Here is a 22,093-nt window from a genome sequence, read left to right as displayed (position 1 = left end):
CTCTGGAGCCGGAGCGGTACTTACTCAAAAATCATCTTCCGGGAGGATGGTAACTTGTGGCTTCTTCTCTAAACTCTTCTCCTCCTCTGAGCGCAACTATTCCATAGGAGACCGAGAGTTATTGGCCATCAAACTGGCATTGGAGGAGTGGCGTTACCTGCTCGAGGGGGCTCTTCACCCGGTAATAATTTACACTGACCACAAGAACTTGGCTTACCTCCAGCATGCCCAGAGACTTAACCCGCGCCAAGCCCGGTGGTCCTTGTTTTTTGCTCGTTTTGATTTTGTCCTTCATTTTCGCCCGGCTGACAAAAACGTCAAGGCGGACGCCTTGTCTCGGTCCTTTCTGGTGTCTGATCTCGAGGAGGATCCGAAACATATCATCGATCCCGCCAGAGTAATGCAGGTGGCTCCCGTAAGTCTAAATCGTCTTCCTCCTGGTAAGACGTTCGTACCAGTACCTGATCGGGAGAAGATCCTACACTGGGGTCATTCGTCTAAACTAGCTGGCCACGCCGGTCAGAAAAAGACCCTCCAGCTTATTACCCGGCACTACTGGTGGCCTAACCTGCACAAGGATGTAATAGACTTTGTTTCTGCCTGTGTGTCCTGCGCCCGCAACAAAGTTCCGAGACACCTGCCGGCCGGCCGCCTCCTACCTCTGCCAGTACCTGCTGCCCCCTGGCAGCATATAGCGATGGACTTCATTACTGATCTACCCGTCTCTGCCGGTTGTACGGTCATTTGGGTGGTCGCTGACCGCTTCTCCAAGATGGCTCACTTCATTCCACTGCCAGGTCTTCCGTCTGCACCTGAGCTGGCTAAAGACTTTATCCACCACATCTTCCGTCTTCATGGCCTGCCCCGTCACATCGTGTCGGATCGTGGGGTACAGTTCACTTCCCGTTTCTGGAGAGCCACTTGTAAATTGCTGGACGTCACCCTGGACTTCTCCTCCGCTTACCACCCACAGTCTAATGGTCAAGTGGAGCGGATCAATCAGAACCTGACCAGTTACCTTCGGCACTTCGTTAATGCCCACCATTCTGACTGGGTGGATCTCCTGCCATGGGCCGAATTCTCGTACAACAATCACGAGAGCGAGTCTTCCTCCAAATCCCCGTTTTTTGTAGTCTACGGTCAGCATCCTCGGATCCCGTTTCCCGTCTCCACCTCGGCGGACAATCCGGCTGCGGAATCTCTTGTTAACAAATTTTCCTCCATATGGGAGAGTACCCGGTCCGCACTCCTTCTGTCATCCGAGCGTATGAAAAGACACGCTGACAAAAAACGTCTGGACCCTCCTCAATTCCGCCATGGGGATAAAGTCTGGCTCTCGTCCAAATATGTCCGGCTCAAGATCCCTTCCTATAAGTTAGGGCCTCGATTCATCGGCCCACTGGAGGTCATCAGTCAGATCAACCCGGTGGCCTATAAATTGAAACTCCCGGCCAACTTACGGATCCCTAACTCCTTCCATGTGTCTCTCCTCAAACCTGTAGTGCTTAACTCTTTTTCCAAGTCTACAGGTACGCCTCCTGCTCCGGTTTCTGCTGAGGACGAGTTTGAGGTAGAGAACACTCTTGCCACCAAAAGGGTAAGAGGAAAGACCTTTTTTCTGGTAGATTGGAAGGGGTTTGGTCCTGAGGAGAGAACGTGGGAGCCCCGGGAGAACATCCATGCCCCTCTCATCCTAGCTAAATTTCTGTCTGGCCTAAAAAAGGGGGGGCCTAAAGGGGGGGGTACTGTAGTGCTGGCGTCCCTGCCCTCTGCTAGGCAGGGACGCTGCTCCCCTCACCGCTCTGCTCCGTGCCCGGCGTCCTCTCCCCGCTCTGCTGTCAGCGCGCGCTCCTTCCCGGCGTCCTTCTCCCGCTCTGCTCTCAGCGCGCGCTCCTTCCCGGCCCCTGTGCTTAGGGCGCGCGCGCGCGCGCTCCCCTCCTCTTAAAGGGACCGCGCGCGCCGTCCTAAGGAGTCCCCGGCCAATGGCCGGAGGACTTCATCATATATAAGGCACCTCCTCCAAAATGGAGGTGCCCGAGCAATGTTGTTTGCACCTGTGTCTCACCTGTGCTTCAGCCCTCAGGTCCCGTTGCCAGTTACCTGCCAGTTACCTGCCAGTTTCCTGCCAGTTTCCTGCTAGTTACCTGCCTGATTCCTGCCTGAATACTTGTTACCTGTCTGCTAGTCTGAGGTCCGACGGTCTGCCTTACTACTCCTGTCAGTCTGTCTAAAGGACCAGCCTGCCCGCTCACCTGGGAGCGCATATCAGCTACCTGCCTGCTTGCCTGAGGTCCGACGGTCTGCCTTACTACTCCGGTCAGTCTGTCTATGGACCAGCTTGCCCGCTCACCTGGGAGCGCTTCTCCGTTATCTGCCTGCTTGCCAGCCCGGAGGCTCCGTTGTCACGTGCTGTGACCACCAGCTATCTCAGAGACTCTTGCCCGCTCACCTGGGAGCGCATCTCCGTTACCTGCCTACTTGCCAGCCCGGAGGTTCCGCCGTCACGTGCCGTGACCACCTGCTATTCCAGAGACTCTCGCTTGCTCACCTGGGAGCACACATCTACCATCTGCCTGCTAGCCTACCCGGAGGCTCTGCCATCACAGGTCGTACCTACCCGTTACCCAGAGACTGCCCTGATCACTTGCCGTAACTCCCTGTCCGTTCACCCAGAGACTGCCACCCGCTCCCTTACAAGGGCCGCCCCCTTGTATAATAGCTCAGAGGTTCCGCCTCCCGGACCCGTTACATGAAGGAAGAAGTCCTTAGCTAGCTCTGATGCAGACGGGAGACCAGGCAGAGGGATGAAGTTTGCCATTTTAGAAAAGCGGTCAGAAACCACCCAAATGACTGTACAAGCGGCGGACACAGGGAGATCTGTAATAAAGTCCATAGCAATGTGCTGCCACGGGGCGGCAGGTACGGGAAGAGGCAGGAGATGAAAGGCTGGTAGGTGTCTGGGAACTTTGTTGCGGGCACAAGACGAACAGGCTGAGATGAAGTCTACCACATCCTTGCACAGGGTAGGCCACCAGTAATGCCGGGTAATGACCAGGAAGATCTTCTTTTGGCCAGCATGACCGGCTAGTTTAGATGAATGACCCCAGTGAAGAACCTTCTTACGATCTGGTACTGCTACAAACGTCTTACCGGGTGGAAGACGAGTCAGCTCCAAGGGGGCCACATTCATCACCTTGGAAGGGTTGATGATGTGCATAGGCTCCTCCTCTTGATCGGAGGACAGGAAGGATCGGGAGAAGGCGTCGGCTTTGACATTCTTGTCCGCCAGGCGGAAATGTAGGACGAAGTCGAAGCGGGCGAAGAACAAAGACCACCGGGCCTGACGCGGATTGAGTCTTTGGGCATTCTGGAGATATGCCAGGTTTTTGTGATCTGTATAGATGATCACTGGGTATAGAGCCCCTTCAAGCAGGTAACGCCACTCCTCCAGTGCCAACTTGATGGCTAACAGTTCTCGGTCTCCGAAGGAGTAGTTGCGCTCAGACGAGGAGAAGAGTTTGGAGAAGAAGCCGCAGGTTACCATTCTCCCTGATGAAGATTTTTGGGTGAGCACCGCTCCGGCTCCAGAGGAGGAAGCATCAACCTCCAGGAAGAACTGTTTGTTGCAGTCCGGACGATGCAGTACTGGAGCAGAGGAGAAGGCTTTCTTTAAGGAAAGGAAGGCCTCCTCAGCTTCGGGCGACAAATCCTTGGGATTTGCTCCCTTACGGGTGAGCGCTGATATGGGAGCAGTCCGGGAAGAGAAGTGCGGAATGAAGAGACGATAGTAGTTGGCGAAGCCCAGGAATCGCTGAATCGCCTTCAAGCCCTCCGGATGAGGCCACTTTAGGACAGCAGAGAGCTTCTCGGGATCCATTCGTAAGCCTGTCTGGGAGATAACATAGCCCAGGAATGGAAGAGAGGTCTGCTCGAAGAGGCACTTCTCGTATTTTGCGTAGAGGTGGTTCTGCCTGAGCCTAAGCAGGACCTGACAAACATCCCTCCGGTGTGTGGGAAGATCCGGAGAGAAGACCAAGATATTGTCCAGCTATACCACCACGCTGGAGTAAAGAAGAGCACGAAAGATGTTGTTGACTACTTCTTGGAAGACGGTGGGAGCATTGCAGAGACCAAAGGGCATCACACGGTATTCATAGTGACTGTCCCGGGTATTGAATGCTGTCTTCCACTCGTCTCCTTGACGGATACGGACCTGGTTATACGCTCCACATAGATACAGCTTGGAGAAGATCCTGGCGCCCTTGAGGCGATCAAACAATTCGGAGATGAGTGGCAGAGGGTATTTGTTTTTTACCGTGATCTGATTGAGTCCTCTATAATCTATACAGGGGAGTAGCGAGCCATCCCTCTTCTTGACAAAGAAGAATCCGGCTCCAGCCGGGGAGGTAGATTTCCGGATGAATCTCCTAGCCAGATTCTCCTCAATGTACTCAGACATGGCTCGGGTTTCGGCTGCCAACAACGGGTAAATACGCCCACGAGGTGGAGTGGTGCCAGGTACCAGGTCGATCGGGCAATCATATGGCCCATGGGGTGGTAGTGTCTCTGCTTCCGTTTTACCGAAGACATCCGCATAGGACCAGTAAGGAGCAGGAACACCGGTAAATTTGCCGGGGTAGGTGGTGGATGATCCGGGTGAACCGGAACCAGGCAGGTCCTATGGCAGTCCTGTCCCCACCGGAGTACTTCACTGGATTGCCAGTTCAGTACGGGTTCATGTGTCTGGAGCCAGGGTAGACCTAGCAATAGTGAGTGAGAGAGTCCGGATAGCACATGGAAGGAGATTTTATCAGAGTGCAGCATTCCCACCTGCAGAGTTATGGGTTCAGTGACGAGCAGGATGGTCACCGGAAGGAGTCTTTCATCCACGGAGGCGACTGACAAGGGTTCAGCCAGAGGTTTGGTAGGAATTCGGTATCTCTCTACCAAGGACTGGGAAATGAGGTTTCCAGCAGCTCCTGAATCCAGGTGAGCGATTTCAAAGTGACGGTTCTCTCCCCAGGAAATAGAGACAGACAAAGTCAGGGATGGAGAGGGCTTACTTTTGCCTAGGATGACCTCTCCGAGCAGTCCTAGACACTGGAGTTTCCTGGCTTCTCCGGGCAGGAACGGATCAGGTGCTTCTTACTGCGACAATAGAAACAGCTCCCCTCGGCTCGGCGTGACTCTTGGCGAGATTTGACCATCTTGGTCTGGTCGATCTGCATGGGTTTAGGCGAGTGCGCCCGGGGAGTGACTGGTAGAGAGACAGGTCTCTGGAAAGTTGGAGCAAGGCGGGGATACTTTCTCCCGGGTGGTCTCTTTGGTGTGTTCTTGGAACCGGATGTCAATCCGGGTAGCTAGTGACACTAGGTCTTCCAGGGTGGTAGGAATGTCCCGACCAGCTAGCTCGTCCTTCATCCGACCGGAAAGACCCTCCCAGAAGACGGACACCAGAGCCTCGTTATCCCAGGCAAGCTCAGAAGCGAGGGTACGGAACCGTATGGCATATTGGCCCATGGTGAGATTCTCCTGGCGGAGACGTAGCAGAGAGGAGGCTGAAGAGGTTTTTCATCCCGGTTCATCGAAGACTTTCCGGAAAGCAGCGAGGAAAGATGACAGGTCGGACACCAGGGGATCCCCTCTCTCCCACAGGGGATTTAGCCATGCCAGTGCCTCCCCAGTGAGATGGGACATGATGAATGCCACTTTGGCCCGGTCGGAGACAAACTGGTGTGCCAAGAGTTCAAAGTGCAGGGTACACTGGTTTATGAAACCTCGAGCTAAGGCGGGGTTGCCAGCAAAACGTGGAGGTGCCGAGAGCCGGGGTCCATAGCCGGACGCCATGATATTGGTGGGCAGCGGCGCTGCCGGAGCGGGAGTCGTGTGACTCGAGGTGGACGCAGGTGGAACAGGCAATGTGTCCAGGCGGAAGTTGACACTCCGCAGAAAGTTCAGGATGGTTTCCTGTTGGGATCTCTGACGGGACACCTCCTGGTATAGGTCAGAGAGCGATGGAGCTTGGGTGCCACCGGGTTCCATGGCCCGAGAAAACTGTTACGGGTCCGGGAGGTGGAACCTCTGTGCCGAGGTGCAAGGAGGGACCCAGAGGGGCGTAACTAAGTATCAACTCAGACCGGCCCGGGTCGTACGGCGGCTAACAACTCCGTGACCAGGGTGGGACCGAGCAGAGGGACCAGGTGCTACTCTGGGGACAACCTTGTTAGAGAGCAGGTGGCTCCCACGAGTCAGATGACTGGGACTGACCGGTATAGTGGATGGGCACAACAAGCAGGCAGAAGTCTTTGGGTTAGCTGACAGGTGATCACGGCACGTGACAGCAGAGCAGGCTGAAGTCTCTAGGTTAGCAGAGAGGTGGTCACGGCTAGAGACAGCAGGAGCTTCCAGGTAGGCTAGCAGGTGGTCACGGCAAGTGACGGCCCAGCAGGCTGAAGTCTCTAGGTTAGCAGACAGGTGGTCACGGCAAGTGACAGCAGGAGCCTCCAGGTAGGCTAGCAGGTGGTCACGGCAAGTGACGGCCAAGCAGGCTGAAGTCTCTAGGTTAGCAGACAGGTGGTCACGGCAAGTGACAGCAGGAGCCTCCAGGTAGGCTAGCAGGTGGTCACGGCAAGTGACGGCCAAGCCTCCAGGTAGGCTAGCAGGTAACAGGCAGGTAACAGGCGAGTGCTCCCAGGTGAGTGGGCTAGCAGGCAAGGCAGGTAGCAGGCAGGTAACAGGCAAGTGCTCCCAGGTGAGCGGGCTAGCAGGCAAGGCAGGTAGCAGGCAGGTAACAGGCGAGTGCTCCCAGGTGAGCGGAGGGACTTTCCGATAGACAGACAGGCGAGCTGAACGGAAGACAGACTGTCGGGCTGGAAAGTAGTCAGGCTGGCAGACAGGAACAGTAGTCAGGCTGGCAACTGGACCTGAGGGCTGAAGCAGAGGTAAGTATACTGTGCAACAACTGTTGCTCGGGCACCTCCATTCTGGAGGAGGTGCCTTATATATGGGAGGTCCTCCGGCTATTGGCCGGGGACTCCTTAGGATGGCGCCCGAGGCCCCTTTAAGAGAGAGGGAGCGCGAGCGCGCACGCCCTAAGCACAGTGCCCGTGAAGCTGCGTGCGCCGGCAGCAGCAAGAAGGGGAGCGCAGGAGGATGCTGTGCGAGGAGCGAGGAGGTGAGAGGGACGGCGTCTCTGCCTGGCAGGGGGCAGAGACGCCGATGCTACATTCACGCTAATTCCCACTTAGGACTCCCTGTAGGGGCCACCAATGTTACATGCACGCTGCTAGGTTCAGATAGGGCAAGACTGGTTTCATAAATTTGTTGGAATCCTGGAGGAATCGTTACCCAAGGTGACCATAGGCTGCAGCTTCTCTCAGGCACACCATAGATTCAATTGCTGACTAGACACATCTGACAAGAGTCTTCATAAACAGTTGAACAGTGGAGTTTAATCAAGTACAGCCTGTACCATTTAACTTTTGAAGCAACAGGCTTCATCACAGTACAGTCTATTAAAGCAGGCACAGTAACGTCAGTTTCTTCAGTAGCATAATGAACGAGGTACGAGGGGGGGTTAGAATGGAAGGATGAGTCCAGTCCTCAGACATGGTGTTCAATCCTTTCTTCTGCTAAACAACAGTTAACTCCTGTTTCTGCTTCTTTCTCCTGTAAATACCACTAGCAACCAAGCAGCAGTTGCAGTGAGAGTGTCCCAGAACCCTCATCATCCTTTAAGCTCACTCTTCAGCTCAGAACTGACACTACTCAGTCTCTCTGAGGCAGGTCTGACCACTCCCCCTATCTGCAGCCGGTAAACCCCTCTAGTTGCTGGATGCTTAACAACATCATGTGCAGTATCTACCCGTCACATAAGCCACAAATGGTCATTGCTAAAGAATCTGTCTGTATTCAAGCATATTAATGGAAAGTTGAGTGGAAGGAAAAAGTGTGGTAGAGAAAGGTGCGCAAGCAACCGGGATAACCGCAGCCTTGAAAGGATTATTAAGAAAAGGCCATTCAAAAATTTGGGGGAGATTCACAAGGAGTGAACTGCTGCTGGAGTCATTGCTTCAAGAGCCAGCACACACATACGTATCCAGGACATGGGCTACAAGTGTCACATTCCTTGTGTCAAGCCACTCATGACCAACAGACAACACCAGACGCGTCTTACCTGGGCCAAGGCGAAAAAGACTTGGACTCTTGCTCAGTGGTCCAAGTGTTGTTTTTAGATTAAAGTAATTTTGCATTTCATTTGGAAATCAAGGTCCCAGAGTCTGGAGGAAGAGTGGAGAGGCCACAATCCAAGCTGCTTGAGGTCTAGTATGAAGTTTCCACAATCAGTGATGGTTTGGAGAGCCATGTCATCTGCTGGTGTAGGTCCACTGTGTTTTATAAAGACCAAAGTCAGTACAGCCGTCTACGAGGAAATTTTAGAGCACTTAATGCTTCCCTCTGCTGACAAGCTTTTTGGACATGGAAATTTTATTCTTCTGAAGGACTTGACACCTGTCCACACTGCCAAAAGTACCAATACCTGGTTTAAAAACAACAGTATCACTATGTTTGATTGGCCAGTAAATTTGCCTGACCTTAACCTCATAGAGAATCTATGGGGTATTGTCAAGAGGAAGATGAGAGACACCAGACCCAACAATGCAGACGATCTGAAGGCTTCTATCAAAGCCACCTGGGCTTCCATAACACCTCAGCAGTGCCACAGGCTGATCACCTCCATTCCACGCCGCATTGATGCAATAATTGATGCAAAAGGAGCCCCAACCAAGTATTGAGTGCATTTACTGAATATACATTTCAGTAGGCCAACATTTCGGATTTTTAAAACATTTTTCAAGGTGTTGTTATAAAGTATTCTAATTTACTGAGATAATAACTTTTGTGTTTTCATTGGCTGTAATCCATAATCATCAACATTAACAGAAATAAACACATGAAATAGATCACTCTGTTTGTAATGACTCTAAATAATATATGAGTTTCACTTTTTGTATTGAAGAGCTGAAATAAATTACATTTTTGAGGATATTCTAATTTTGTGAGAAGCACCTGTATCTATCTATTTACTAATCTATTTATCTATCTATCTATTATCCATCTGTTATCTATATATTGGTGATGAGCGAGCATGCTCGCTCCTGCTCTGTACTCGCCCGAGCATCTCACTACTCGAGATGCTCGGCGAGTACTTCCGGGATGTTCAAGCAGGAGCTCGAGTCCCCGCCTCGCATGTTTGGCACTGTTTTAATAGCGAATAAACATGAAGGGATTGCCTGCCACTCACCTATTGTGTCCCCCCATTTCCGTGTAGAATGTAAGCTTGCGAGCAGGGACCTCACTCCTGATGTAACTGTTAAACTGTCTCACCTTGTATTGAATTTATTGTTTGTACATGTCCCCGCTTAATTGTAAAGTGCTGCGGAATACGTTGGCGCTATATAAATAAAAATTATTATTATTATTATTATTACTGCAACGCCGCAGCCATGTTGGTCGTGTCATTACAGTGATTGGCTGCCTGCATAGCGTCATCGGGTCTATATCAGACTCAGTGACCCTATGCTTGTCACAGTCTACCCTTCTGACAGGCAGAGTAGGAAGAGCTGCTGCTGAACTAGGAGAGAATTGGCGGTTTATTAGTGAGGTATTATTCCACAGCTACTGTATATATACACATCTGAACTAACAGTCCTTCTAAGGACTAATCCAGCTGTAGATGACGCGCCCCCTGGGACGTAGGGTACGGTGTCGGGTCGGTCGTTACTAGGGGAGATGTCACGGTGGCGGTGACCCGGTCCGTGACCCAGGGTGGTCAGTAAAAATGGGGGTATTATTTACAGGGATTTTATAGTTTTAAACATATATAGTTCGTGACGCCACTTGTGGTATGCGACTATATGGAGCCGCCGCTGCTGTGCAGAATCTCTGGAGCTGATGTTAGTGCAGCAGGATTGGTTCAGCTCTCCACAGGCAGAGCTTAATTCCAGGGCAGTGTAGAGATGTTGTAGATATTGTAGGTGATGCTGGGCATTGTAGTGCAGGGGTGATGGTGCAGATAATAATCACAGAGACAGTGGGGGTGCAGTCTTCAGGATCTTTACTCACGGTTGTTGCAGTCCAAGTTACAGGTACTAGTGTAACTTCCCTCGTCATGCTGCGCTTACTCAGGGAGGGGTTCAGTCAACCCTCAGATATCTCCGGAGTACTTAGCGGGACCCCCTTCTGTGTGTTCCCTCTCTGGCCCTCTTCCTGCACCTCATACCTAGTGTCCCAATCCGGTACCCGCGGGCCTTGTCGGGCGACATCTGTTCCGTCCCCTGGGTCCACTATGGTTACCTTCTTGGTTAGACAGATATGGACTGTTGGTTGCAGGACTTGAAATACTGCAGCCTCCGGTTTCTAGTTGAGACCTAAAGTCCTCCGCTAGTTGAGGGACCGGTCCCCTTTGTGTGGCCTGACCCCTCCACCTCCTGGTAGATTCGGGTGTATGGGTGGCCTCCAGCACTGCCCGTACCCCTGGGGTCCCTTCCTTGTTCCTGGAGCCCTTCCTGCTCCTCTCCTTCTCCTTCAGTCTTGGGCCTCTCCTCAGGCCCTCCTCCTGAGCAGAGCTCCTACAGAGCTCCTGCTCCCAACTCCTCTCACTGTAGACTGAACTCTCTGACTGTCCTGACTAAACAAGATGGCTTCTCTATTTATACCTTCCTCTCATGTGCTCCCCTAAGCTACTTCCTCCACCCACACCCACTACATAGCTCCTCCCAACAGCTAGGGACCCAGGACTGTGCTCTCCCTTAGGAGCAATCTCGCCCTACCCCCACTGCGGGTTGTGTCACCCAGGGGGAATATAGGGGACTCGGTACCCGGGCCTTTTACCTTGTTTAGGAGGTCACGGCAGTCGGCTCCCGGGCCCGTACTCTGGGTCTCTCTTTAAAAAGGGATTTTAGTGTACAGTTTGTCTCGTGACGCCACCTGTGGTTTCCGGTAATGGTTACCGGCGCTGCTGCAGACCTCTGGGGGGTGATGGGATGGCATCTGGGATGTTTCTGCTCCCCACAGGCGGAGCGGGCCCCCTGGGGCAGTGTAGGTGCAAATGGTGGTGATGCTGGGGCTTGCAGTGCAGGAGAGATGGCACAGCAGGAGTAACTGACAGAGACAGGAGATTCATTTCAGTATCTTTACTGGTGCGGATGTCAGGTACGGTCCAGGGTACTCGGTAGGAAGGGTGCACTTCAGGACTTCTCCCCAGTGAGCGGGTATAAGGCCTCCTGGTCCATTTCTCCCTCTCTCTAAGATCCTGGCCAGCCTGCAACTGGGCCTAGCTTCTATGTCGTGCTGTTCCTTCACCTGTCGCTTGGTAGTAGGACCTTTTTCTGGCAACCACTATCCATGGACACCGGGGCCTTCGTGGGTCCTACTCCTGTCAAGGGTTTAGCTTCAGGTCAACTGGGGACTTGTAGTCCTCCTGGTATGCCGGTGATCCCTACTGGGTATAAAGGACCCTGTAGGCGCGGACCCGGTGTCCGGTTTGTGTCTTGGGGTGAGCCTATGATGCTCCTCTGCCCCCTCAACTCCTCTCTCCTCTCCCCTTTGCCTCCGGCCACACTTGGGGCCCTCAATTCAGCAGCAGATGTGCTGTGTCTTCACTGCTCTCAGTGGCAGCACACTCACTGACTAAACTCTCACGGGGAGACTGTCCTCACTGACCAACCTGCCACCCTAAGATGGCTTCCCTTTATATACCTCCTACAATGGTGCTCCCCTACTCTGCATCCTCCACCCACACCCAATACTGGTTCCTCCTCACTTTGGTTCCCCCCACTCCAGCCAGGGAAAGGGCTCAGCAGGAGACACAGTGCATCTTGCCCTTCCAGCCGGCCTGGAGCAGTGTAGTGTTGAATGTGGGTGTTGGGGTTCTGGGCAGCACTCCTTCCTTACCTTGAGAGAAGGAGGCACCACACCTCTGGGTGAGGTGCAGTACCTCTGTGGCGACTGAACCTTCAGGGGCCACCACAGGGTATGTGTTGGATGCAGGTGTTAGGGTCCCGAGCTGTACTCCTTCCTTACCTGAGAGTGAGATACCACACCTCTGGGTGAGATGCAGTACCTCTGTGGCAACTGAACCCTCAGGGGCATCACATATATATTATTAATCCTGGTGACAGCAGGAGTTAGGCAGGCAGAGTTTGTGGAGAGTGTATGAGCAGAATAGGGTCAATTGCACGTTCTGTCTGCTCTACTGCTGTTACCGATATCCATAGTCCTAGATATCAAGGCTAATTTTTTTTTGCTCTTAATCATGATTATTTACTTAAAAAGCAATACAGTGCACCATTTACTGCTCCATTTGCTTCTTAGCAGAATACCGCCAGATTTTTTTTTACTTTATTCGCATTGCTGTATTGTGGAAGCAGAGAAACGTGTCCATCATCAAAAGTGATCCAATATTACTGCAGTAATAATCGTGACATTTTTTGAGCAAGCCAAATATTACACTCCTGTTAAAGTCTGCCAGTTGTGTGTTGTTCAACCTATTCACACTTGGTCACTGACCAATACCATACTATGAGACCAGTGCCTAAAACCATGATCATCAGATGTGATCCCATATTACTTTGGTAATAATCGTGCCATTTTTTAGAGTGTTCCAAATATTACCCTTCATTTAAAGTCTGCCACTTGGGTGTTGTTCATTCTATTCACACTTGGTCGCTGACCAATACCACATCTATAAGGCTACTGCCTAAAACCGTGGTCATCAGACATGATCTGATATTGCTGCAGTAATAATCATGAAATTTTTTGGAGCGGTCCAAATATTACACTTCATTTAAAATGGGCATGGAGAAGTGGACGTGATGGTGATGGTGCACGCAGAGGCCGAGGCCGTGGGCAAGATGAAATTGTGCCTGCTGAGGGAGCACAACAAGCACCCACATGATGTCGTCCTACCTTCCTGACCCACTTTGTAGGGGGTCACGGAACACCACTATTGAAGCCAGAACAGTGTGAAAAGATTGTTGGCTGGATAGAAGATAATGCTTTAGTATGAAAAGGTTGTTGGTTGGATAGCAGATAATGCTTCCAGTCAGATTGCCACCACCACCACCCTGTCTTTCACATGGTCCAGTCTCAATAGCCGTGAATCTGGATCACATATTCCTCACCCTGATCCTCCTTCCTCCCATCATGCCAAGTGCCTGAGACAACTGATCCCACATTTGGATTCTCCGAAGAACTGTTAACTTTCCCATTTATAGATTTGAGCCTCTCGCCCCGCCCGCTTCAAGCGGGGCAAAAGGAGATCGCATGTAGCGATGTCCAAATATTTGAGCAGCCACGGTCATACGAAGGCGACAGTGGGAAAGTGCAATCACTGTCGCAAAAGGTGGATGATGATAATGGAACACAATTGCCAGCAAGTCAGGAGGAGGCCCAGGGTGCATACATGGAAGACATATCATACAAATCCATACCAAGTGCATAAATGCTTAGATATAAGCTCCCTTCCCAGTTCTCCGCTGACTTCCTAAACCACCTGCTCCACTTTGGTGCTGGTCTCCTCTTCACTCTTTTCCTGTGTTTCAAGATCTAGCTAGACCTTGACGCATATTATCATGTGATAACCTCCGTGACCCAATACATTTACGTGAGGCAGCACACATCATGACATCAGAACTTGAATTGAGGCATATACAGAACCTGTGAAGAGTGAAGAGGAGTATGGACTGGAGCGGGAGACTTAGGAAGCCAGTGGATGACCGGCAAAGAGCTGCGATGACAGGGACATGTATGTGGCTAGTAGTGTTGAGCCACCCCCGTAGTGTTCGGGTTCGGTTCGGTTCGTCGAACACCGGGATGTTCGAGGAACTGTTCGGCGAACTGTTCGTCGAACACCTTAGAACACCGTCGAACACCGTTAAAACCAATGGCAGGCAAACAAAAACACATAGAAACACATAGAAAACACCTGCAAAGGTGTCCAAAAGCTGACAAACTGCTCAGAAGACACTCTCTTTAAAAAAGCCGGCCGGCAAATTCAGCAGCGGCATACACCGGTACCCGACAATTTAGACAAGAAGGAATAGAGCATCACACATAGATTAGATAGATAGAAACATGTCAGTCACACATATAAGAAGCACAGTGACAGTGTTGGTTACTGCACTTGTCATTTAGTGTAAAGGATTTATTAAAAAAAATATTAGTGTTTTCATGCACCGTCTCTTTAAAAAAGCCGGCCGGCAATTCAGCATCTGTACCCGACAATTTAGAACAGAAAGAATAGAGCTTCACACATAGATTAGATAGATAGAAACATGTCAGTCACATATATAATAAGTACAGTGATAGTGTTGCTTACTGTACTTGTCATTTAGTGTAAAGGATTTATTTAAAAAAATAATAGTGTTTTCATGCACTGTCTCTTTAAAAAAGCCGGCCGGCAATTCAGCAGCGGTACCCGACAATTTAGAACAGAAAGATAGAGCATCACACATAGATTAGATAGATAGAAATATGTCAGTCACATATATATGAAGTACAGTGATAGTGTTGGTTACTGTACTTGTCATTTAGTATTAAAATAAAGGATTTATTATTAAAAAAATTGGCGTGGGGTTCCCCTTAATTTTAGGCTCTAGCGGAGGTTAAGCAGACGGCTGGGGCAGATGTTTGAAGCCTGGGAAGGGGGTAATACCCACGGAGCTTCCCAGGCTACTAATATCAGCCCCCAGCTGAATACATAGCCTTTACTAGCTATTAAAATGGGGGACCCCCCAAAAAAAATGACGTGGGGTCCCCCCTAATTTAATAGCTAGCAAAGGCTAGGCAGACAGCTGGGGGCTGATATTAATAGCCCAGGAAGGGAGCCATGAATATTGGCCCCCTCCCAGGCTAGAAACACCAGCCGTCAGCCGCCCCAGAAATGGCGCATTCATAGGATGCGCCAATTCTGGCACTTAGCCTCGCTCTTCCACGCTGCCCTGGTGCGGTGGCAGGGGGTAATAGGGTTGGGGTTGATGTCAGCTTATAATGCCAGCTGACATCAAGCCCAGGTTAGTAATGGAGAGGCGTCTATAAGACACCCCCATTACTAACCCCATAGTCAAAGTTAAAAAAAACACAAACACCCAGAATAAAGTCCTTTAATTGAAATAAAGACACAATCCTTTATTGTTCTAAATTAAACCATACTTACCGTCACGCCCATTCCAGCTGAAGCCAACGATCTCCTGCAATAAAAGAAAAATAATAAAGCAACCTCATCCTTACCTTTCCATGGTTCCCACGACAGCTTCAGCTCTGCTACATCGAGATGACAGGCTGGACCGCAGCAGAACGCTGCCATCCAGCCTGTCATCCCGCAGACACTGAGAAGCGCAGGCTTGCTTGCGCTGCTCAGCGTCTCTCTGTGACGACATCCAGAGGAGCCGAGTTCATGTCCAATGAACTCGGCTCACCTCATGCACGTCACTGACAGCGTGGGAAAATTCTCACGCTGAAGCGCTGATTGCAGGAGAATTTTCCCACGCTGTCAGTGACGTGCAGGAGGTGAGCTGAGTTCATTGGACATGAGCTCACCTCATGCACATCACTGACAGCGTGGGAGAATTCTCCTGCACTCAGCACTTCAGCGTGAGAATTTTCCCACGCTGTCAGTGACGTGCATGAGGTGAGCCGAGTTCATTGGACATGACCTCGGCTCATCTGGATGCCGTCACAGCGAGACAGTGAGGAGCGCAAGCATGCCTGCGCTTCTCAGTGTCTGCGGGATGACAGACTGGATGGCAGCGTTCTGCTGCGGTCCAGCCAGTCATCTCGATGTAGCAGAGCTGAAGCTGTCGTGGGAACCATGGAAAGGTAAGGATGAGGTTGGTTTATTATTTTTCTTTTATTGCAGGAGATCGTTGGCTTCAGCTGGAATGGGTGTGATGGTAAGTATGGTTTAATTTAGAACAATAAAGAATTGTGTGTTTATTTCAATTAAAGGACTTTATTCTGGGTGTTGTGTTTTTTTTAAATACTTTACTAGAAATTCATGGCGGTCATGTCTAATACTGGCGTGACCCCATGAATTTTGGGCTTGGAGCCAGCTGATAATACCAAGCTGGCCCTAACCCCTTTATTACCCAGTGAGCCACCGCACCAGGGCCCTGGATGAGTTGGGTACAGCGCCAGAAGATGGCGCTTCTATGAACGCGCCATTTTCCGGGGTGGCTGCGGACTGCAATTTGTAGCGGGGGGGGGGCCAGAAAGCTTGGGCCTCCCTGCGCTGCAGATTCCAGCCCCCAGCTGCCTAGTTGTACCTGGCTGGACACAAAAATAGGGCGAAGCCCCACGTACTTTTTTTTTAATTATTTCATGAAATTCATGAAATAATTAAGAAAAAAGGCCTTCCCTATATTGTTGTGTCCGGCCAGGTACAAATAGGCAGCTGGTGGTTGGGGGCAGCCCGTTCCTGCCTGCTGTACCTGGCTGGACACAAATATAGTGCGAAGCCCCACTTCAATTTGTTTTTAATTATTTCATGAAATTCATGAAATAATTAAGAAAAAAAGGGCTTCCCTATATTGTTGTGTCCGGCCAGGTACAAATAGGCAGCTGGTGGATGGGGGCAGCCCGTTCCTGCCTGCTGTACCTGGCTGGACACAAATATAGTGCGAAGCCCCACTTCAATTTTTTTAAATTATTTCAGGAAATTCATGAAATAATTTAAAAAAAATTGACGTGGGGCTTCGCACTATATTTGTGTCCAGCCAGGTACAGCAGGCAGGAATGGGCTGCCCCCAACCACCAGCTGCCTATTTGTACCTGGCCGGACACAACAATATAGGGAAGCCCTTTTTTTCTTAATTATTTCATGAAATAATTTAAAGAAAATTGACGTGGGGCTTCGCCCTGTTTTTGTGTCCAGCCAGGTACAACTAGGCAGCTGGGGGCTGGAATCCGCAGCGCAGGGAGGCCCAAGCTTTCTGGGCCACCCCCGCTGCAAATTGCAGTCCGCAGCCACCCCGGAAAATGGCGCGTTCTTAGAAGCGCCATCTTCTGGCGCTGTACCCAACTCATCCAGGGCCCTGATGCCGTGGCTCACTGGGTAATAAAGGGGTTAGGGCCAGCTTGGCATTATCAGCTGGCCCTAAGCCCGAAATTCATGGGGTCACGCCAATATTAGACATGACCACCATGAATTTCTAGTAAAGTATTTAAAAAAAACACAACACCCAGAAAAAAGTCCTTTAATTGAAATAAACACACAATTCTTTATTGTTCTAAATTAAACCATACTTACAGTCACGCCCATTCCAGCTGAAGCCAACGATCTCCTGAAATAAAAGAAAAATAATAAAGCAACCTCATCCTTACCTTTCCATGGTTCCCACGACAGCTTCAGCTCTGCTACATCGAGATGACAGGCTGGACCGCAGCAGAACGCTGCCATCCAGCCTGTCATCCCGCAGACACTGAGAAGCGCAGGCTTGCTTGCGCTCCACAGTGTCTCTCTGTGAGGGCATCCAGATGAGCCGAGTTAATGTCCAATGAACTCGGCTCACCTCATGCACGTCACTGACAGCGTGGGAAAATTCTCCTGCACTCAGCGCTTCAGCGTGGGAGAATTCTCACCCTGAAGCGCTGAGTGCAGGAGAATTCTCCCACGCTGTCAGTGACGTGCAGGAGGTGAGCTGAGTTCATTGGACATGAGCTCACCTTATGCACGTCACTGACAGCGTGGGAGAATTCTCCTGCACTCACCGCTTCAGCGTGAGAATTTTCCCACGCTGTCAGTGACGTGCATGAGGTGAGCCGAGTTCATTGGACATGAACTCGGCTCATCTGGATGTCGTCACAGAGAGACGCTGAGCAGCGCAAGCAAGCCTGCGCTTCTCAGTGTCTGCGGGATGACAGGCTGGATGGCAGCGTTCTGCTGCGGTCCAGCCTGTCATCTCGATGTAGCAGAGCTGAAGCTGTCGTGGGAACCATGGAAAGGTAAGGATGAGGTTGCTTTATTATTTTTCTTTTATTGCAGGAGATCGTTGGCTTCAGCTGGGATGGGCGTGACGGTAAGTATGGTTTAATTTAGAACAATAAAGGATTGTGTCTTTATTTCAATTAAAGTACTTTATTCTGGGTGTTTGTGTTTTTTTTAACTTTGACTATGGGGTTAGTAATGGGGGTGTCTTATAGACGCCTCTCCATTACTAACCTGGGCTTGATGTCAGCTGGCATTATAAGCTGACATCAACCCCAACCCTATTACCCCCTGCCACCGCACCAGGGCAGCGTGGAAGAGCGAGGCTAAGTGCCAGAATTGGCGCATCCTATGAATGCGCCATTTCTGGGGCGGCTGACGGCTGGTGTTTCTAGCCTGGGAGGGGGCCAATATTCATGGCTCCCTTCCTGGGCTATTAATATCAGCCCCCAGCTGTCTGCCTAGCCTTTGCTAGCTATTAAATTATGGGGGACCCCACGTCATTTTTTTTGGGGGGTCCCCCATTTTAATAGCTAGTAAAGGCTATGTATTCAGCTGGGGGCTGATATTAGTAGCCTGGGAAGCTCCGTGGGTATTACCCCCTTCCCAGGCTTCAAACATCTGCCCCAGCCGTCTGCTTAACCTCCGCTAGAGCCTAAAATTAAGGGGAACCCCACGCCAATTTTTTTAATAATAAATCCTTTATTTTAATACTAAATGACAAGTACAGTAACCAACACTATCACTGTACTTCATATATATGTGACTGACATGTTTCTATCTATCTAATCTATGTGTGAAGCTCTATTCTGTCTGTTATAAATTGTCGGGTACCGCTGCTGAATTGCCGGCCGGCTTTTTTAAAGAGACGGTGCATGAAAACACTATTATTTTTTTTGATAAATCCTTTACGCTAAATGACAAGTACAGTAAGCAACACTGTCACTGTACTTCGTATATATGTGGCTGACATGTTTCTATCTATCTAATCTAAGTGTGAAGCTCTATTCTTTCTGTTATAAATTGTCGGGTACAGATGCTGAATTGCCGGCCGGCTTTTTTAAAGAGACGGTGCACGAAAACACTATTATTTTTTTTGATAAATCCTTTACGCTAAATGACAAGTACAGTAAGCAGCACTTTCACTGTACTTCGTATATATGTGGCTGACATGTTTATATCTATCTAATCTATGTGTGAAGCTCTATTCTTTCGGTTCTAAATTGTCGGGTACAGGTGTATGCCGCTGCTGAATTGCCGGCTTTTCATGTTTCACTGTTGGCACTGTTCCCATCGATTTGGGCAATCACTGTAATGCCACAACCACCATGGCTGTGGCATTACAGTGAGTGGCAGACAATCCCTGCATGATTGGTGCTCTAAATAGCGCCAGACATGCAGGACACGCTTTTGGTGCACGAACAGTTATCGAACATAACCTCGAACAGCCGAATTTTTTGCAAATCGTTCGGGTTCGTGGAACAACTCGAACACCGCCCAAAACAGCTCGAATTTGAGATTGGCGAACAGTTCTAGTCGAACACCGCTCATCTCTAGTGGCTAGGTGAGTATGATCATTTATTGTTTTTTAACCAGTTGCATGTCAATTGGGTTTACTTATGCTTTTTAGTTGGGAGCAGGGTTGCCAGATTGACTTTTTATTTTTTTGAGTCAGCTTATCAAAAAATCACAGACAAACAATAATAATAATCAGTATACAGAATACACTTGTAATAAAAAAAAAACACAATTGAAGAAAAACTTTCATTACAACTTTAAAATGAGAAGCAAAATTTATGTGTCCTTTGGGTTCCTTGATGTTTCTTATCCCATCGGCTTTTATTAACTCTCGGGAAAACATTGAAATTCCTCTATTTTTTCTATTTAACTCCCAGCTTCTCCCAATACCACACAATTCTTTCATAAGAATAACTCTGCCACGTTCCCGTTTTTCTCTCCACTGGTGTAATTTGCTAGATAAATCATTTACATGCATCATGTTTCACTGGGGGCAAGGATTTTATTGTAGTTAGTGTGCATATTTGCAGAGTATATTTAACTACTTAGCACTTATATATGTAAAATGTAGTAGATTACACTGATAATCCTGTACAATCATTGATATAGTAATTAATACCTTAAGGAAATACTGTTATTTATATATAAATTAAAAACCTTAGGTAAAATTTAGACAAAATCATGTTTTTTAAATCCATTTTACTGTCATCTTGAAACTCATTTATTTATTTTGAAAAATTACATGGATCATAAAAATGTGAGTACGACAACCTCTTTCATCATTACCGGGATCTCAGATGAGCCTTTGTTGCAATTTTTTGTTTTCCTCCTGGTTCTGTTCATTTATCTCATCACACTCGGAGGTAATGTATCCATCTTCCTCCTTGTTTGTCTGGATCACCATCTCCATACACCCATGTATTTTTTCTTGGCCAACTTGTCTATTTTGGACATTAGTTGTTCTACAATCACTCTTCATAAAATTATTACCTCTTTCATATCAGGAGATCATTCTGTCTCGGATCTGGAATGTGTAGTGCAAATTTTTGCCTTTTTGTCGTTGACTAGTGATGAACTGTTGCTTTTGACAGCTATGAGTTATGATCGCTATGTTGCTATCTGTAACCCTTTACGTTATCATCTCATCATGGATTCTAAACTTTGTGCCCTTTTGGCCTCTTTATGTTGGGTTATTGGTTTACTTGAAGGCATACCACTTTTTATGGGGATCTATAAATTAACGTGTTTTGTGTCCAACAAAGTAGACCACTTCTTCTGTGACATTATACCTATCATGAAGTTGTCATGCAGTGACACATCTTTTCTTCAACTCTATATTTTTACTGAAGGGGTGTTTCTTGGTGGTTTCACCCCCTTTTCCCTTACATTCATCTCTTACATCTTTATAATTAGCACCATCTTGTCCATACGTTCTAACAGCGGCAGACGTAAAGCCTTCTACACGTGCTCCTCGCACCTTACAGTTGTCATCTGTCTCTATGGTTCTCTCATCTTCCAATATCTGAGGCCAACTTCATCCATCAATCTAGGCTCCAGTAAATATTTCTCTTTATTTAATACAGCTGCCGTCCCTTTACTGAACCCCCTGATCTACAGCTTAAAGAATAAAGATGTGAAAGCTGCTGTAAGGAGAAAAATGAGAATTACTGCTGTGTCAACCAAATTGCAAGGCCATAATTGACAAGTTAAAACCATTATTCTTATACCTTAGCCTTATAGAAAGCTTTAAGTTATTTGAGCTTACAATAAAGGATCTTGTTCATTGGTTGTATGTGCAATTCCAGACACTCTGTGGACAATTGTATTCTCAAACAACATTTTGAATTAACTTTGTACTGCATAGCTTAAAGAGTTTTCCATAGAGTGCAAACATTTTGCCGAAAACTATCAGTGTGTAATGTAGACAATGTTAGGACTTGGTTATGCTAGTTGGTTTTGAAATATACATGTCTGTTGAACAATCATATGCCAAATAGGTTTTCCTCCACTTCTCTCTTTGTTCTGATGAACAGTCACATGCCAAATAGATTCTCATCCACTTCTCTCAATAGTCTCTTCAGATTAGCTGATAAGCATCTAGTTGGCTTGTAACTGCAAGTATTCAAGTTGATTGAACCGGCAAGAAGAAACAAATCCTAACATTCTGTTCGTTATATACTGTCAGTATTCAGCAGTCTGCACTGCTTGACAACAGTTATCCCTAGGTTAGAAAACCCATTTAGGCTGTGTGCCCACGATGCGTTTTTTAAGCGTTTCCGCAGCGGCAAAAACGCTGCAGAAACCCTTAAAAAACGCATGGTAGAAGACCTGCCATGTTCCCCAATGATAATCCACATGTGCTGTGCACATGCTGCCGAAATTTCCGCTGCGGATTATCATTGCGGAAAAAAATGCAGCATTACCAATTATTTTGCGGAAGTGCTGCCTTTTCGCCGCCATTGACTTGCATTAGAACGCATGGATTCCGCATCACTGTATATGTAGATGCGGAATACATGTGTTCAATGTGCGGATAGTACCCGTGTCTGGAGAGGAGGAGACTCTCCTCCGGACATGGGTACCATAGAA

General features: G+C 48.8%; 1 protein-coding gene across 1 annotated transcript; it reads left to right on the top strand.

The window, feature by feature from the left end:
• The first annotated feature begins 20,222 nt into the window (after positions 1–20,222).
• Positions 20,223–21,206, top strand: LOC141155543 (olfactory receptor 5V1-like). Its single transcript, XM_073642409.1, has one exon. It carries the CDS (start codon positions 20,247–20,249, stop codon positions 21,204–21,206), a length of 960 nt encoding a protein of 319 aa, XP_073498510.1. The 5' UTR covers positions 20,223–20,246.
• Positions 21,207–22,093: the final 887 nt, after the last annotated feature.

Source organism: Phyllobates terribilis, unplaced genomic scaffold, assembly GCF_046119375.1.
Source record: "Phyllobates terribilis strain yellow unplaced genomic scaffold, ASM4611937v1 Scaffold_7__3_contigs__length_470593459, whole genome shotgun sequence".
Taxonomy (NCBI): domain Eukaryota; kingdom Metazoa; phylum Chordata; class Amphibia; order Anura; family Dendrobatidae; genus Phyllobates; species Phyllobates terribilis.
This window is presented reverse-complemented; position numbering and strand designations above follow the sequence as displayed.

What these genes read in the sequence shown, in the direction of transcription:
- LOC141155543 (XM_073642409.1), top strand. Translation starts at nt 20,247, where the DNA reads ATGGATCATAAAAATGTGAGTACGACAACCTCTTTCATCATTACCGGG.